This window comes from Piliocolobus tephrosceles, chromosome 4 (assembly GCF_002776525.5).
Source record: "Piliocolobus tephrosceles isolate RC106 chromosome 4, ASM277652v3, whole genome shotgun sequence".
Lineage (NCBI taxonomy): Eukaryota > Metazoa > Chordata > Mammalia > Primates > Cercopithecidae > Piliocolobus > Piliocolobus tephrosceles.
The window spans coordinates 166,768,322-166,786,425 of NC_045437.1; the positions used below are offsets into that span (position 1 = coordinate 166,768,322).

General features: G+C 41.5%; 1 protein-coding gene across 1 annotated transcript in view; it reads right to left on the reverse strand.

Annotated features, from left to right (window-relative positions):
* The window catches only part of PRDM6 (PR/SET domain 6), a 105,944-nt gene that overhangs the window by 84,594 nt on the left and 3,246 nt on the right, over positions 1–18,104 (reverse strand). Inside the window, exon 3 of the mRNA XM_023194119.1 lies at positions 10,462–10,769. Within this exon, the coding sequence (XP_023049887.1) occupies positions 10,462–10,769 (308 nt within the window). The remainder of the gene's footprint in view (positions 1–10,461; positions 10,770–18,104) is intronic.

Below are 18,104 nucleotides of genomic sequence, written 5' to 3' on the forward strand. Positions count from 1 at the left end.
GCTGCACACACATTTTTACAGACGGTGCCAAATATGCCACTATGTTGATTTGTTGTCATTTAATATTTATGGACAGGTCACAATACGCTGGACACTGAGATGATCTTCTATTCAGAATTCAATCTCCAGTGTCAAACCTACCGAACGAAATTGCTCCTGATTTGAGGTTCGTGGTCAAAAAACCTTCACATGTTAGGGCTTCCTTATGATTTTTCCGGATGTTACTAAGTAATTCTCACATTTTCATTTTGCAAGTCGGTTCTTTGTTGTGAGGATTTTCAGTTAGCATTTTGCTTACTGAAATCATGTACATTTAGGAAATATAAATGTGCCAACATTTGTAGCCATCCTTGTTGCCCTCCATTAAAAACACAGTTTTAAAAATGAGAGCCATCCAGTGGTGTTTTTTAACATCCATGTTGCATGGTATCCCTTTAGTACATAATTGTTTCTTATTTGTAAGCCTTGCTAAGTAAATTTATATTGAAATATTACTTAAACTTGATTTTTTAGTAATTAAATCCATATGATGTATCGTGGTCTACCATTAATACATACAATCTTTTGTTTTATCAAATAAATAATGATACTCTTTATATCTATGTGCAGAGTCCACGAAAGACAAAACTTACCATTAAAATCGAACTGAAAAATGGGCGAAAATCTCAATTGTTACACAAAAGTCATCAATATTTTCTCTGTAATTTACATAGCCATCAATGTTACTCTCCTTCACATATGGGGAAAAAAGAGGTATGAAGAAATTAAGTTGTTTCACTAATGTCTCACCATAACTAGATAAATTAATGTCTCCCTACTTTAAAAAGCATTTCAAAGAGACTTGATCCTTTCTTTGTTAACACCTTCATGTATAAATAGGAAACAGAAATTTTCTCCTTCCTTTCCTGAGGAACATTATAATCTCCTCATAGACCCCAGAAAGGCTTTGTTTTTATTAAAGACACGTGCTATAAAATACATGAAAATATTGGCAGAAGTGTTTTTATAATATCAGAAGGGTCTGCAGGCTGTTAATAAAATTTCCCGCCAGGAGAATACCGAGTGGAGAAGATAACACTAGACAAAATGAAAATCTATTCATGGGTGAGCCAAATTTAAACATTTGCTGAAACCCTGTGAAAACAGTGCCATTGGTTGTGATTTCCAAGATGTTTTGCAGTATCAAAGAGATAGTGCAAGTACCTTTTACCAAAACTGCGACTCAATGAAATAAATCTATATTATAGTATATAATCATGTCTCAAAAGCCCACTACGAAAACCATCAACAATGGTTACCACTGCTTTATACCCTTATATAGTTCGAACTTCTAATGAGCACATTAATTATTTGTAATATAAAAATTAATTTCCACTATTTTTAAGCTTAATTTTGAGATTTTCCACTTTGTGGATTATCTGGGTCAAATTTTATACTGCAATTAATTGCAATAAATTGAAATTAAGTGCTTTCCTTAGTAGCCCAATATTTTTCAGGACTCTCACTCCCAGAAACTATTTGTGTATTTTTATATCATAAATAAATTTTAATATTAGTTTGGGACAAACACAACAGGTTCCAAAAGCATTGTATTCTAACCTTGAATTTGTTAAGGAGCTAGCTACTGCTTTGAAGTTTACATGGATATCTCATAATTTAATTTAACTACGCATTGATATCTCATAATTTAATACTGTTCTTTTGTGATAAACATTAATATTCCCAGCTAACAATATTTAGCTCTTGGTGCTTTACAAGACACTGAAAACATGACTTGATTACATTTAATTTGATTTCAATTAAAAAGCACGTAAGAAGTTTCTACTGAATTAGATTACACTGGATGTTTCTATAGAAGACACTTCATTATCTGAGGCAGCTTTAATTTAAAATGACTACAGAGAGTGAAAAATACTGTTCATTTTAATAAAATGGGCCAAATTCCATATCATTATTTCACAATTGCATGCTGTAGATTTTGGTTTATTAAATAAATGTACAGAGGCACTGGGAAAAGCATGTTATACTGAGTGCCTCATCACAGTTCACCCAAGTCAGAGCTAACCACGCAGCTTTTAAGTCTTAACAGAAACCAGAAATGCTGTGAAAAAAAATAATTAAAAATGAGGAGATGATATCAAGACACTGAGTGAAAATATTAGGTTTTTACTAAATTTCTAAGTAGTCAGTTTTACAACTAACTAAAAATGAAAATGAACTTCTGACTTAGGCAACATTAGCAAATAAAGACAAGGTGCCACCAAACCACTGAACTTCCTGAAATACATTTCCCCTTTTAAACAAAGAACTACCTTAAGATCAAATTACTATGTATTCACAAACAGGACAAAAATCAGAACAAAAATTGTTTGTATTCCCAACACCGTGTTAAACAATTTTCTAAAGAGTTATTATTTTACAAGTCCCAGTTTGTGTTAAAGTTTTAAAGGGAGAAAAGGATGATTGAAAACAAAAGGATGATTAAAAACAAATGTCTCAAAGTCAGTTATTTTGTACCAAGCATAAACCACATGGCTAGCTTTCATTGGAAAGAACCCTGCAGATACATGTGGCATGTCCATTTCTGACATTTCAGGAATAAAAGCAACTCTGTGGATTGTGGTTAGTGATTAAGCACCAAGTGAACTTGATGTGTGTATGTTCTTGTATAGGAAAACCTGCAGCATTTTGAGCATTTCACACTTGTAACAATGTATTAGGCCTTCTAGAATTAATTGACCTAAAATCCAGTGATTCCACAATATATCTGTTGGATAATTAGAACTCTAAGGACCAACAAATAAAACACATTATTGAACTTTAGATCTTCAATCAAACAAATATTTACAGCTCCAATTTACAAAAATTATTTCTTTTTAAATTGGCATCATATCAAACTCTGTGCTACTGATTTGAAGCATATAAGTATGATAAAAACCCTCCCCTAAAATTACCATTCAAGTCCAAAAACAATGATGTAACCTTTAAAACAATCTGCACCTGCTCTCACAGCCTAGGTGGGTCTCCTCTGAAGACAAATGAAATTTCATAATTCTAAGATTCCTTGAAAAGTCCATCTGACCTTGAGACCAAGAACAGCAGGGTGGGGGGAATAGTAACCTGGTTTGGTAACCAGCAGCTATAGATATCAGAGAATGTGCTTGTTGTCAATGATCATTGCTGAAATCTGTCTATACCACACTGGAACAATCAATTTTGTAAATGATTGCAATAATCAAGGAAATTGCCTAATTTATAAATCCTTGCATACAGCATTTTAATGGATTCCCCTATTTTAATGCTGATGCCTTCAAAGCTAAATGAATTGTTGTCCAGGCTGTCATTACACAAAATGATAAAAACATTCCGTCTGGTGGGGAGACCACATCTCATGGGTATTCAGACCCTCAACCCATAATCACTCATTAGTGACTTCCATGAAAGTTTTGCACCGCTGAGCCTTTGGAAGAGCAAAAGAGCAAGCTTATTTGTGTCTGCATCTTTGTGGAAATCCCTGTTAGAGTTTTGGAATTTGAACAAATTACCTGTCATTGAATTGTAATGCACTGGATGTGTCCCCCAGTTCTGACAGCCTCATACTGTAATAGTTTTCCTCTCTCTCTCCTTTTTATCTAATGCTGTGCCATTTTGTACCACCAAGCATCAGAGTCAGCAGGCCCAGAAACACTGAACTCCCAGATCATGCATCACATCAGCATGGATGATGCTGGATGCGCTGAAGCAAATGTGTGATGTCCCAACCCTTATGCTCCCACTAACCGGTAAATCTATGCAGTCTACCTGGAAATCCAGGCTGCACACTTAGCTCTATCCCTAAGCCCGCCACACATAGATTGCTCTTCTCAGTTAAACCTTGGTGAATTGATTCCAGCCAATAGTGTGCTGTCAGTACTTTACTTACTGCTCAATCTCACTAACCTGACATTTATGGTGCACTGATTGGCCTCTGTCAGTGGTGCTGGTTGTAAATTCACTTTGAAAAGCTTTGTGTTAACAGCCTTCAACCAGGCTCCAAGAAGAGTACGAACAGGCAGCCTGACAATTGCTCGACCTCCTGCCCTTATTACAGTGAGTAAATCAGGGTTTGAGCCATTAGGCTGGAGCCTGGGGCCTACACAAAAAGGATTGACATGACGAAAGGTCAACCTCTGTCACACATGTGTAACAATTTGGATAATGGAATTCTGTAACCTATCTGAGTGAGGTGGCAAATGCTTACAAGGAAAAGTATATATTCTGCTCTGGCTTCTCTGGCTTTTATGCTAAGTACTTATACCGAAGTCTGTATTTCTTGTGTAAATATACAAGGAATGTCTGAACTAATGAAATCTTGGGGTATATATGGTCCTAAAAAAGAATGAAAGAAAAAGAACGAAGCAGGCAGGCTCATAGTTGTTCTACACATAGGGTTCTTTAGCATAGCAAATGGTTTTTCCCATACTACCAGTGTATTAAATCCACCTTCTGAGACAAGAGGACTTTGATATTGTAGGCATAACCCCCAGCTGAGTAATAGGTAGTTTTTCATATTTGATCACAACAATTCTTAATCCATATTATACTACAACTGTAAGTGATTTCTGGGTAACACAATAGATATTCTCAAATTAAAATTGCTTTAAATTACACAGTGAAATAAGAAGGTTCCCCTGCAGGCTTCTTGAGACCAGTGTTATCGTATGACATTTCCATCAGATCACTTGCTGCCAGGCAGTTACTGGGGAGGGCAGGTTTCATTTACCCACTAACCTCTGAGATTCTTTCTCTTTTTATACCTTACTTTTAAGTCAGTGTGGAAAAAGAAAAAAAAAATTACATGGTGTAAGAAAATATGCAGTTATGGACCAGTAAATATTTGTGAATTATTTTCTTCATATTGACAAAATGCTATTGATAAAAGATGCAATTTGTAAAAAATAGATAAACTCAACTAATGAGAAAAATAGTCCTGTGGATACAGAACTCATCAGTCTTTATAAACTATTTGTAGCTAAAGCACTGTAGTGTCACATGCATGTTGGGATTAAACCTCACTGATGTGAGAATGTTCAAATGGCTGTTATAATTTTTTAAAGTAGAATTATTTTTGGACTTAGAAAACCAAGGGTGGCACTGTGCAGCATGATACATAAACCAAAAGGACCAGAACTTTAAATGGACATTTTCAAAGCAACTTAAAGTACTAAGTTTTGACTTTTAACACAATGCTGGAAACCATTCCAAGAGGCGGCAGATGGTTTTACAGTTTATGTAAAACTACAAAATGCTCACACTCTATCAAATGGGCACCACTATAAAAGACATCTTCAAATCAAATGAGGCAAAGCCAGAGAGATACACCAGCTGTTACTCTGCATAATTTAAAACATAATAGTAGCATTGCTATGGTTTATTTTTAAGGAGAAATTATTTGAATTTCACAAATTTGACCTATTCAAAACAAAACTGGCAGGCAGACTACTATATTAAATGATAAATTGCTGAAAAACATGATTTTTACTTCAATATAATTGCGACAACTACATAATTCTATCCCCTAGTGTTTTGGTGAATCACGCCAAAATGAGCCAAAGTCTATAAAACAGAATATGGAATATATAATTACAATACTATCACTGGGACAACTTTTAAATGATTCTAATTTAGTTGAAAATGATTAATTTAAAATAATTTTTTCAACATCTAAATACATATAAGTGGGTACAGTAGTGTAAATATGAAATTGAGTCATTTATAGAAACATACATATATTTAAAATATGAAATGAATTCATTTTCTTCTAGAACCAACTACCTATGATGGTTTTGAAAAATAAACATTTAGCAATATGTAATATATTTTTAATATTGGTTTTCATTAATATATCTTGACTTAAGCTAAACAGTAATGATGAAAAATAGACCATTTGCTTAACAGCAAAACTCTTATTAAATCAAAAATATTATGGCACAAAACAAATCACAGAAAGGCTCACATTATGTTATCCCCCTTGATTTTCTAAAGAAAAATAATGAAGGTTTTCACATAGTGCAAATGAAAACGAGACACTCAAAATTTACTCAGGCAAAGAGAAGACAGGTTCTGTAAAATTAAAGCCCTTTCTAGTATCTTAACTGTAATACTAACAAGTCACTACATTATTTCAATTAGCAGGATAATTTTTCTAGGGTGAAAATAAGTGCAATTTATTTTGTCACTCTTGCTAAAATGTCTTGTCAAGTCAGACAAAATAAATTGCACATAGCAAATGAAAACGAGACACTCAAAATTTACTCAGGCAAAGAGAAGACAGGTTCTGTAAAATTAAAGCCCTTTCTAGTATTTTAAACTTCCGTATTTTATTCCAGTAGAATTTTAAGTATACACTGGGTACATTCCTCAGGTCCAGTCATATTAAATTCTGATGTTAAGCAGAAAGAGGAAACCATGTGCAACTAGATTAATTTATCTCAAGGGAAAGGGGGCACATTAATAATTGAGATAATGTTTTCATAAATGTTGGAATCAAATGTGCCTTTTCACTTCTTTATTGAAAAACACATTAGGATAAAATTATCTCATTCTCATCAATAAGACCTAATTGCTGAGAAAGATTGTTTTCTTTGGAAAATATTGAGAAAGATTTTATTTCATATTAAGTCCAAATAGCTAGAAATGTATCATGCATCCAAGTCTTGGAATAAATATATATAACCAAGGCAAGTCATTGTCTGATGCATCCTGTAATGTTTTGTTTTAAAGTATCTGAATTTATTATTGCTTAAAAAACACATTAAAATTCTGATTCTAAAAGACACTGGCAAAAATAAATGACTAATAATTTGGCTTTTAGCTTATAATCTTTTTAAACTATAAAAAATAAAAAATTACCTTGGCTTATTGCAAAAAAAGAAAAAAAAAACTCTCTTGGAATTTCCCGTAAACAACCTGAAGAGTCAAAACATATTGAATGTAATGAAATGATATTTAACTTTCTTTAAATTGTTGTATTTTGAAGAACTATGATTATACACAAAGAAAATATTAACTGAAAAAAATGATTACATGCTTACAAAGCAAACAAGCTCTCCATGGCTGATGTATATTAAATAACAAAAAGTCATTTTTCTACAAAGAAAATAGAGCTTTTAATGATTAAATAAAAGGAGTAACTAAGGTGAATCTGATTGTTTCTGCAATAAGCCTTCATGTGTATAATAAAGTACAACCTTACTAAAAACAATGAACTGTAAACTGAAACAAAAATCCATCATCTACTTGGAAACAGTGACGGGAAAAGATTAGCAATCCATTTATTGTACTGAAATAAAGATAAGTAACCCTGGTAAGATCCATCAGGACCTGAGTATTGAACTTGAAATAAAAAGACATTTCTTCATTAGTAAATGACTTGAAAAAATGTGCAGAAGACTAATGATTACAGTTGCCTTTTAAAATAAAATAATCATGATTCAACTGTTTTTAATTTTTTTTTTTTGAGACGGAGTCTCGCTCTGTAGCCCGGGCTGGAGTGCAGTGGCCGGATCTCAGCTCACTGCAAGCTCCGCCTCCCGGGTTCACACCATTCTCCTGCCTCAGTCTCCCGAGTAGCTGGGACTACAGGCGCCCGCCACCTTGCCCGGCTAGTTTTTTGTATTTTTTAGTAGAGACGGGGTTTCACCATGTTAGCCAGGATGGTCTCGATCTCCTGACCTCGTGATCCACCCGCCTCGGCCTCCCAAAGTGCTGGGATTACAGGCTTGAGCCACCGTGCCCGGCCTGTTTTAATTTTTTAATACACTTTGTTGACTTGCTATTCTGGAAGACATCTAAAAGAATAAGTTTTTGAAATGGATAATTATTACATGAGTCATTGAACAATTATTGCCAAACATCTCCTATATACCTATAACGTATTCCACTTACTGATTCTAATATGAACAATATGATGATTTTTTAAATTTCAGAATAAAATTTAGAAAGAATTAAAGAAAAGAACTAAAATTTAAGGAACAATCTAACATTTGGAATATTGTATTACAGAAAGAACTAAAAGTTAAGGAACAATCTAACATTCGGAATATTGTATTATAAATGTTAACAATTCAGTCATGTTTCATAAAAATAAATTATAATGCTTAAAAATTTTAAACCCATACTCTATATCTTAAAAATCATTATGCTAATAAAAATCTGAAACCTATTTTATAAAGTAAGTATTTTATTTTACAAATGGACATTGGCACTAAGTTACCTGGCCCCAGTTAGTCGCATTTCATGTGATCTCCCAGGAGACTGACACATTTTGTATGGCTGAAGTCTTAATATCCCTTCAATTCCCAAATGTATCTTATTCTAACTGTTGCTACAGATAATAAAAAAATAGATTATGCCCTGAATTTAGGAGTTGGATCCTGTAGATCATCCAAGCATACACCCAGCAAGTCTTTTTTCTAACAGAGAACCAACTCTAAGAACCACCCCAGCACACTCAACTCACATGCCCTGAACAATAGATAAAATTCACTTTATATCTACTGAAGTACCAAGAAAAAGAAAAACACTGGCTAAATTCCCCACTCTCTTCACTACAACAAAATTTTAACTTCATCAAGAACAAGTAAAGGTAGAAAAGAGAGGTTCCATAGTTTTCAGTGTTAATATACATTATTACAGTCTATATGTTTAGTGGCCTCCTGCCAACGTCCCAATCATTCAAAGCCTTCTGGGGGGGAAAACCCACAATGAACTATGAGATTTTTTTTTCATGTTTATGTCTTTGTCCCCTGGCACTCTAAAAATAGGTAGGCATCAAAGTGCAATATAATAGTGTTCAGTTTTAACATATTCAGGTAGAGTAAATTTGTACTATTGAACAATTGCTGTATAATTTTCTTAGAAAAATATTGGCAGACCTTTAACTATATGATATTAGAGTTCCTAATAACACCACTGGAACATAAGAAGTACGTAAAAGTGTTTTATAAACTTTAAACCACATTGGAGGTTACAACTAATTAGTCAGAAACAAAAACCAAAATGTTTCCAAACCAGATGCTTTAAGCCGGGGCACTCCAGCAGATAACTATAGGGTAGATAGCTCATTAGCTTCCATGTCCTTATTTTGGGCTGCTGGGCTGTTGGCTCATACACTCAGCTCCTCCTCCATCAAAACAGGCTTTGCAGACACAGGCCTCAGGACCCATCCCCAGTAGTCACGGGAGGGTTCTGGACACCAGGTCTGTTTTTCACACTGTATCTCCATGGCCTAATACAATGCTGGTCAGAGTGGACACTCATCAAAACTTTGAGTGGATTAATAAGTCCCATGAGTTTTATTTAGTGAATATAAGGCAGCTCACAGTGAAAAAGATCATCTTGACAGGCCAGCAAGCCAAGTATGAGAAGCAATCTCTTGCAGAAATGACCCATTAATGGAGCCCAGGGGTTCATGTCAACTTGGCCCCTGGCATTTAAGAAACTTGATTTTCTAGCTATTCCCACTTTATTATACCACTTGCCCAGTTAGTCAGATTTACATATTGCTTGAGGGTATGACTTCTGGCATCTTGTATTACATAAGCAACTTTCCTTGGATGGAGGTGTCTAAGATTGGTAGGAGGATTACCTAATGATAAGCATCTATCTCTTCAGAAGTGAACCTCAATAATGCACCACGACGCTTTGGGAGAAACCTCAGGCTGACATTTTTCAGATAGGTTATTTTAAAATAATTGCTTCAGGTAAGATTGTGCCATTAAAGTATTATCCTCAACTGGGTTACACCAAAGTGCTCAGTGTTCCCACGTTCTGATTTTCCATCTTGATGAAGATTACATAATTTCTGTTCATCAGAGAAGCAGCAGAATTTGTGATTTCTGATTCCCAATATAATTTGCCTACTTTGGGTCCTTTGAAAGTTGTGAAACACGTGGTCTCTCACGTTCAACACTGACAAAATTGTTTTTATCTGAGAATAAAACAATTCTCAGATTGGGGCCAGTCTCTCCTTCCTCCCCTCTATGCTTCTGTTCTTTTCTGCTCACTACATAGAAACACACTGGAAGCGCTTGGAATGGGACATAAAGGTCACCCAGCTCAAACATTCTAATGCCCACCCTCCTCTATTCCATCTCCTCAGCCGGTTTCTCTTTTTCTCAAAGTTCAGACAGACCAACAGTCAAATCCATTCTAGCTGGAATGGAGGCAGGTTAAGGTGACTCTGTCTTCAGACACCTGTAGGCTCTGTTTCCCTGGCTATCGTGTCAGCCCCAGCTCTGTCAGCCTCCTTACTGCAGGTGCTTCAGACACCAGGCATCTACAGGACCAGAGAAATCTATTCTCCGCTACCCTCCGGGGGCCAAGGGAGGCTCTCTTCGCAGTTGCCATCGCCAAAGGCCAGGCTCCCTGCTGGCCGAGGCTCCTGCCGGGTGGCGAGGCACTGTGCAGAGGGCCACTTACCTCCCAGAGATGCTGCGTGTTCCTCACGGCGCCTGCCTGCACCTTCTCTGGGGGCAGAAGCACGCCTTGGAAAGGTCCAATCCAGGTGCCTTGCTGGATCCTCTGCGCCGCGCAGATGCCGTAGGCCAGGCCGGGCACTGTACTGGTGCAGAGGCACACCTCGCGAGGCAGGTCCCGCAGCCACTCCGGCAGCTCCGGCGGGGGTGCGGCGGCCGCAGCGCTGCTGGTGCCCACGAGCCGGCGCAGCGAGTGCAGTGGCCCGTGCATAGGGCACTCGCCGTTGCGGTTGTCCGCGCACATATCGCAACCTGCGGGAGACAAGAAGGAGGAAGGGAAGGGAGCGGGTCAATCCGGCCGCTCCGAGCGGACCATCTTTGAGTAAACTCCCGAGACAACAGCATCACCGCCCGCCTGGGTAAGCCACCTTCGAGGAAGGTGACGCCTTGGGGGCACCGAAGCAACTCAGAGGAGGAGGAGAAGAGAACCCGCGCCGCTCCCTTGGAATTCGCCGAGCCCAGATCTGCCTGGTACCGGGCCAGGACTCTAGGCTCCCCAAAAAGCCTTCGGATCTGGGTGCAGATAGCATGTCCGCTCTCCACGGAACCGATAGTTCCAGACTTCTCCTTCCCGTTTCAGTCTCTCTGCATCTCTCCCTCTGTCTCTGTCTCTCTTTGTCTCTCTCTTCCCCACTGTATCTCGTTCCTTCTGACCCTTTCGCCCATTCCTAAGGTTTCTATCCGGAGTTTCAGGATGTGTTTATCCTTGTATTGCGGGGAAAAAAAAAAAAAAAAGCCCGTCTCTTGCCCAATCTGCTATCTCGAAGAGATTCTATACTGGTCGTCTGGGTATTTAGCTTTCCTCTTTTTACAATTACACAGGAGACGATTTAAAATCACCGGACGAGGAGGGGGGAGTCTATCGCGGGTACCATTCACACTTCCTTCGACCCAGAGACTCGGAATCTTCCTCGACTGCCTCCCAAACGCCCACGGGACAGGGCAGAGCAGGCCTGCAGCCCAGCAGAGCAGGAGCCGCAGCCCCAGGACTCCAAGGGCGCGCCCGCACTGGGGTCCCTCAAGCGACCAGTCAGTTCTCCCCCAGGCACTGAAGCAGGGCGGGGACAGGTGGAGCAGGGTGGGAGACGGGGGTGCTGTTCTGGAGGGTTTGGTGTGCACGCTCTTCCAAGGCACCGGAAAGAAACGAATAGCAAATTTAACGGTCAGCGTAATTGTTAGAGAAGGCACCAACTCCTGCCCCGACGGCTGTTCTCCAGGCTAAACGCGATTCTGTCTGGCTATGCAATGGGTGAAGCTGTTGATGAAGCTCTCTCTGACATTCCCTAGAGCAGCCTGCGCGAGGGGGACCCCCACCCTCCGGGTCGGGCGGTAGTGGGCGCCCAGTATCCCTCCACTCGAACTGGGCGGGAAGGGGGCAGGCGGCCACGGGAAACAGAGCCTGTGGCGACTGCGCTGTCGGATCGCAGCGCCCTCCGGGTTATTAATGGGCCTGGAGGAGCCGCCGTGTCTGCGCCTCAGCGCTGAGGGCCTGCCCCGAGAAGGTGGCCGCGGCGCCCGCCGGCGCGACCCAGCCTCCTTGGCCCAGCTTCCCTGAGGAGCCACGGCGACCCCGCGCAAGTGTCAGGCCTATGGCACTGGGCCTGACACCTGGCGAGTCCCGCCTGGCGGACACGGTGAAAGCTGACCACCGGTGGATGTGCCAGCGCGGGGCGGCGGGTGGCCCTCGGGGCATCCAGGCACCTGCCGTAGGCCTTGGCCGCAGCCAGGCCTGGTGGATCACCCTGGATGTGCCCTATCTGCGCTGAAATGGCCGAAACGCCCGAGAAACTTGTGAGTCCGTATGGAACTTTTGTGTAAGGAACACCTAATCGCAACCCAGCATGGTAAGGGAACCCTCGATTTGCCATTTGCTTCACAGCAAAGGAGGGCTGACTATGTAAGCATCCTGTCTCACTGGAGAGGGCTCTAGCCAGCCAAGCCTTCCCTTCAGTCAGCAGCTACTCCTCCACCCCTCCCAAGAGAGCTGAAGAATTAGGGTGGCAAGCTTCTCGAAATGTCCCCAGACCTCTGAGGTGAAAAGCAACAACTTGTTTCCCAAAGTAGAGAAGTGCCCATGCTGCTGGGTCTCCCTCACACAAATGCCCTCTTCTGTCCCTCCTCTACCAGCAACACGAACGGTTGTTAAAATTCTTCCAGACTCTGCTTTTGACCCCAGGGCCTGGATGGAGTATTCTCACACTTATCCATATGTCAGCCCCTCTGAAACACACACACTTCACACACCCTCTCAAGCTTATTGATTGTGAAAATAAAAACTTCAAGACATTTTGGGAATTACATGAAAGACAATAAACACAATTACAGTGCACACTATGTGTCAGACACCTGTCTGGAACCAACAACCAGCATATTATCTAAGTATCAGGATTCCCATTCTGCAGATAAAGCAATTTCCAAGCACTGTTACTCCACCAAGAACCAGAAGCTAGAAAGTGACAGAGAAAGGATTCACAGTCAAAGCTGCCTGACTGCAAGGCCTCTAAACCCAGAGATTTTTAAAAGACTAATGAAAGCTGGGAGAATGTAACATTCAAACTCATGACTCAATTGAATTGAAATATTTCACTGAAGTAACTATTTGGGGGCCATGAAAATTGCTGTAGCATGATTGAGTTATAGAGGTTTCCCTCTTTCCCACACTCTTGTGTTTTCAGACATTAAAGTAAGAGAATGGATAGGAAAATACATAGATAATGTCTATAATTTTGAATTTTACTGTCTGACCTCAGAGACAGCCTTTCAGCACCTTTGCAAAAATAGCTAAAAGCAAATGACAATAAGCAAAGGCAATATGCCCATGGAAATAGAAATAAGTCACTCCAGGGAGTTGCTTAACTGATTTTTTTTTCTGCTCGACTCAATGATGCAAATGGTGAGAAGCAAGAGTGTTTAGTATTCATTCCCTAGCAGCTTGTACCAGAGATTGTCAACTTCCAACATGGTTCTCCACACGTCATCCCATCAACTACATCAGCATAGGTACCACTACCCTCATAGACAAAAAGCACACTTCTAATATTTGTAATGCATGATAATAAAACTGTGGCTAAGGCCTTTCTCCAAGAAGTCCTCTAAAGCCGTCTTCAACTTATTGTTTCATTTGTCTCCATAAAGAGTCGAAAACCTTAATAGTAGCATTATGCTACTATTAAGAGTGAACAACTGAGGCTCTCCCAATATCTAGAAGACTACCTGTGTGTTAGGTCCACAGCAGGCTAGACAAAGTCAATCAACTTTAATTAGTTCACCCAACAAAAGTCTTCTTAATTTGTGAACCACTTCATGCTATATCAAAATATCCAGCCAGAAAAGTTGACCAGCTGCCATCAAGATACATGTTACATTCCAATGTTATTTTTTAATACACAAAATTCCCCCACCTGAAACATTTGGGTTCTAACTTATGTCTGAGTCTTAGGGTAGCTTGAGGATATTAAAAACAAGTAACATTTCTTGGGGTTGACAAATATGCTCAAGACAAACATTCTAGCAGAGTATAAACACCTACATGAAAAGGTTTGAAAGAGAAGTAGGCTATATGCCCAAACTATATATAAATGCATATATGTGTCATTATATTACATATACACACACAGCGCATTCCAGAGCAAGCAATACATAACACAACTACTTAGGTTCCTAACAAGGAAGCAAGTAAGTGTTCATACTTTCTCTTAAAATCAGGGGAAGAGTTTTTGTACAAGTTCATAATTGTTATTCATAAATTTTTTTTTACATTTGTGAGAGATACTTTCATATGCTCTAAGCAACACACTTTGAAATGCCATTTTAGCATTAGGTAATATAAGAGACCATGGTTTCTTTTCTATGTTGAATAAATCTGTCAATGCTCCTGTTTAAGGGTAAGGAAGGTGCTGTCATTAGGTTACAGACTTGCTCACTACTGGCATCAGAAGGCCAGGCCAAGTGCAGCTAAGAGCAGACTTTCACTCTTAATTTCCTATCCTTCTGTATTGTTTCAATGTCTTTAAAGTGCAATAGATTTTTACAATATATCTATTTTAAGGTAAAAGCAGCAAAGCAGACCATGGTTTTCTTTTCTGGAATTTCATTTCTCGTTCTAGGAAAGGTGAAATATAAAACGCTTCCGGGCTTTTGGCGTGCGGAGAGGCCAAGAGTCACGTGTAGGTGCGCGGGGAGTGCGGGCTACACCACATCTTCACTCCCCAGTACCTGCCCGAGGCCTTCGCTGGCTCTCACCCACCCTGTAAGTAGGAAATCAAGGAGTAGGTGAAAAGCTTGCTTCCCCGCCTGGGCGGCACTACCCACCCGGGCTGTAAATCCTCCCCTACCGCCGCCAAGGTCGCGGCCCTCAATCCCACAGGCCGAGACCTGGGGGGCCGGCGCCTATCGATCCCAGCCAAGCGACGAGGACCCGGGAGTGCAGCCTGCTGGCAGTGCCGCGTGCGCCCTGGGCAGGGAGGGGCGTGGGGGCTGGGCAGCCGGGCAGAGGGTAGGCAGGCAGAGTGCCCGGACCCGAACCTCCCGCGTGGGGTTCACGCCCCTGGGGCTCCAGCCTGCGCTCCCCCCACTGCCTTCTCGAGCTATAGGCTAAATGGGATGGCTGAGGGGGAGCGATGGGCGGGGTGGGGCGCCCAGGCCTCAGGGCCGAAGGCTGAGTTTTGAAGGTCCCACCCCGCTCCTGCCCACGAAAAGCTCCCTTCTAACATGAGGCGTGGCCGCCGACACCACCCATGATCCGACGTCCCCACTGCACCCTGCCACCCACCCGGCCCTCCTCCTCCACCCGGCAGGGGTCTTCCAAGCCCCGGGAGAGGGTCTAGAAGTAGATCCAGAGGCGAGGCAGGTTTGCCTGGCCGCTAGAAGTGGAGTCAATTGATTGCAGTCTCCACCCTGCCGAGCGGCCCAGCTCGTGGGAATCCTCTCAGTAACTCTCCCTCTAGGAGAGTTTAAAGCTCCCGGCGAATCGCAAAAGCTCTAGGCGTTCTTTGCCCTGCCTGGCTGCCGGCCTGGCCCTGGGATCAAGAGAGAGAGACAAAAGGAGGAGGGCAAGAAGGTGGGAGGGAGAAAATGTGGGTCTTATTTGTCTTCCGATGACTGTATTAATAAATTAAATGGGAGCGCCAGTTTGTGAGGGTGAGAGAATATTGCGCGGAGATAAACCTCGCCGGCCCCTGCCCCTGCGAGGCTGCCATATACAATGCGGAGATGATGAATAGGAGCCGCGAGAGGAGATCGAAGCGGGTCTGGGCTGGCTCCACTCTCTCCTACAAAACTATAGGACAATTAATTGTGGCTTGTCCCCTCATCCTTCATCTCCTGGTGGCACATATCGATGGAGATTACTGCTGATGGACCATTTTATCACCTTAAATAAACAGTCGCCACCTCTTCTAACCTCAATCTAATATATGGCTCTGTGTTCGGTTTCAGGGCGCTAGATAACGAAAGATGTAAAATAGCTAAATCGTGTGTGTTACGGGATGAGGCTGGGCTTACACACACACACACACACACACACACAGAGAGAGAGAGAGAGAGAGGGAGAGAGAGAGAAACAAAAGCCCACGCACTGAAGCCAAAGCTTCCTCCCACCCGGACCATGTCTGAAATCTAAGGTGCTCGCTGGTCTTTGATAGAGGAGGCGCAGGGCAGAAGGGGCGCAGCGGACGTTCCCGGTAGCACGAGAAGCCTGCTGGTGTGCCACAGGGCTCCAAGTTGCCCAAACAGGACCTGCGTTTTCCATCTGGGTGGGGAGGGATTAGGGAAGGTCAGAAAACACTCGCCCTCCTTTATCTCTTTCCTTGACCCCTTAGCAAGCAAGCGGACAAACCAGTGTTAGGCCCAGACTTCATTTTCTCTCCCCAGTCCCTCTCCCTAAACCGTTGGAAAGCGTGGCATTCCCCGTAAGGGAGCCTCAAGCCCTGCTCCCACACCCATGCACACAACGGGCGCTGTTTCCAGCACTGTTCCCTGCGCAGGAGGGTTCCAGTAAATCCCCAACTGGGAAAGTTGCAAGGTGGTCCAACTCTCCCCCGAGACAGCCAAAGTGGCTCAGTTCCCGCCTCCCTCCCAGGTCCTAGGGAAGCACATCTTCACAAAAAAGGCATGAAAAACTAACGGGCTCTGCTGAGAGAACAACCGAGATGCTCCTCAGACATGCCAGGCGCACCCCTGACTTTCTCTCTGTACTTTTCAAGAGTAAGTGACAATCTTTCAGGCAACACACCAGCTCCCAGAACCCGGGAAGAGGCCACTCCGATGAAGCCTGACTAAATCAATGACTTCAGGCAGCCCAGCAGCAAATGAGGGCAGAAATATGAGAGGGGGAAGGAAGGGCCCCATCCCCCATTTATATCGCAGGAGGCACTTGATTTTTAAGAGAAGGCAGCAGCAGCAGCAAAGCATTCAGAGCTTTGGTGGAAAGCGTACTTCAGTCACAGGGTAAACTGATACGGAGTTAGTAATATATTGGAGAAGCTCACCCGGGCTAGCTTGCAGTTTCTGCTGTTTTAAAATCTTTTAGAACGAAAGAGAGCTACAAGCCCTGTCACTGTAACATTTGTCATAGATGCCAATAAAGTTTCAAGGTGAAACTAGTGTTCCTAAGTTCTTTTCTTACAGAGCAATGATATGTATTGCTTATCCTAGGCAAAAAGTTACTTCGCTATAAGGGAAGGGAGAAGTAAGGAGGCACCCCCTGACCCACCCTGCCCTTTTTATTTCACCTTGTGAGAAAACGAGAAAACAACTCAATACCTATCCTTTTAAGCATGAAGTGAGAAAACGAAGCAATGCTAAGTGGTCACTTCACAGAATTCTTTTAGAGGGATATGACAAAAAAAAAAACTAAAAGAAAAACTAGGGAAATCTATACATGATAAATTAATAGGAGCTTCTCTCTGCCTCCACCCCTACTCACATACAACTCAAGAATGAGGAGAAGCTTCTGTTTTTCACAGCCTTTCAATAACCATTATGCCAACTTTCCCTGCCAAAGGAAATGACTTTCCCAGTATTTGTATTTCTGACTTATTTTAAGCCCCTATGTAGATTAAACTCAATCACGTTTTATCTTTGTAAAAGTATATCCCATGGCTTCAAATGAGTGCCTAAGCTTACTTGTCCAGAGAAGTTCCTGGAAGAATGGGAGATCTGGTCTCCCAGCATTACACAGCGGTATCTCAGCTTTTTATTTTCTTTCTCAATTGCCCTTTAATTAGTGAGCATCGTGGGGGTGTAACTCTAACAGGACAATCTAATTTTCTTTTTCTTTTGTCTTTTCCCCTGCACTTCACACACTGAAACAATCTAGTTGGCTCAACAGGAGATATGAGAAGATTAATACAACATAAATCATTTAAATAAAATTGTAATTTATTTTCTCCAACCAGAGAAAAAAGTTATCCAGGCAATAAACTGGTTCAATACTCATATATTAACTAGGAATCTATCCTAATTCTTTCTCGGATTAGACTAAGTTTTCCCTGGTGAAAATGTATTAAATCTTCAGACTGCACTGTAAACAGTACAGGAGCTCAGCACACAGCCAGGGATTTGGGGTGTACTGCTGGTGACTTCTCT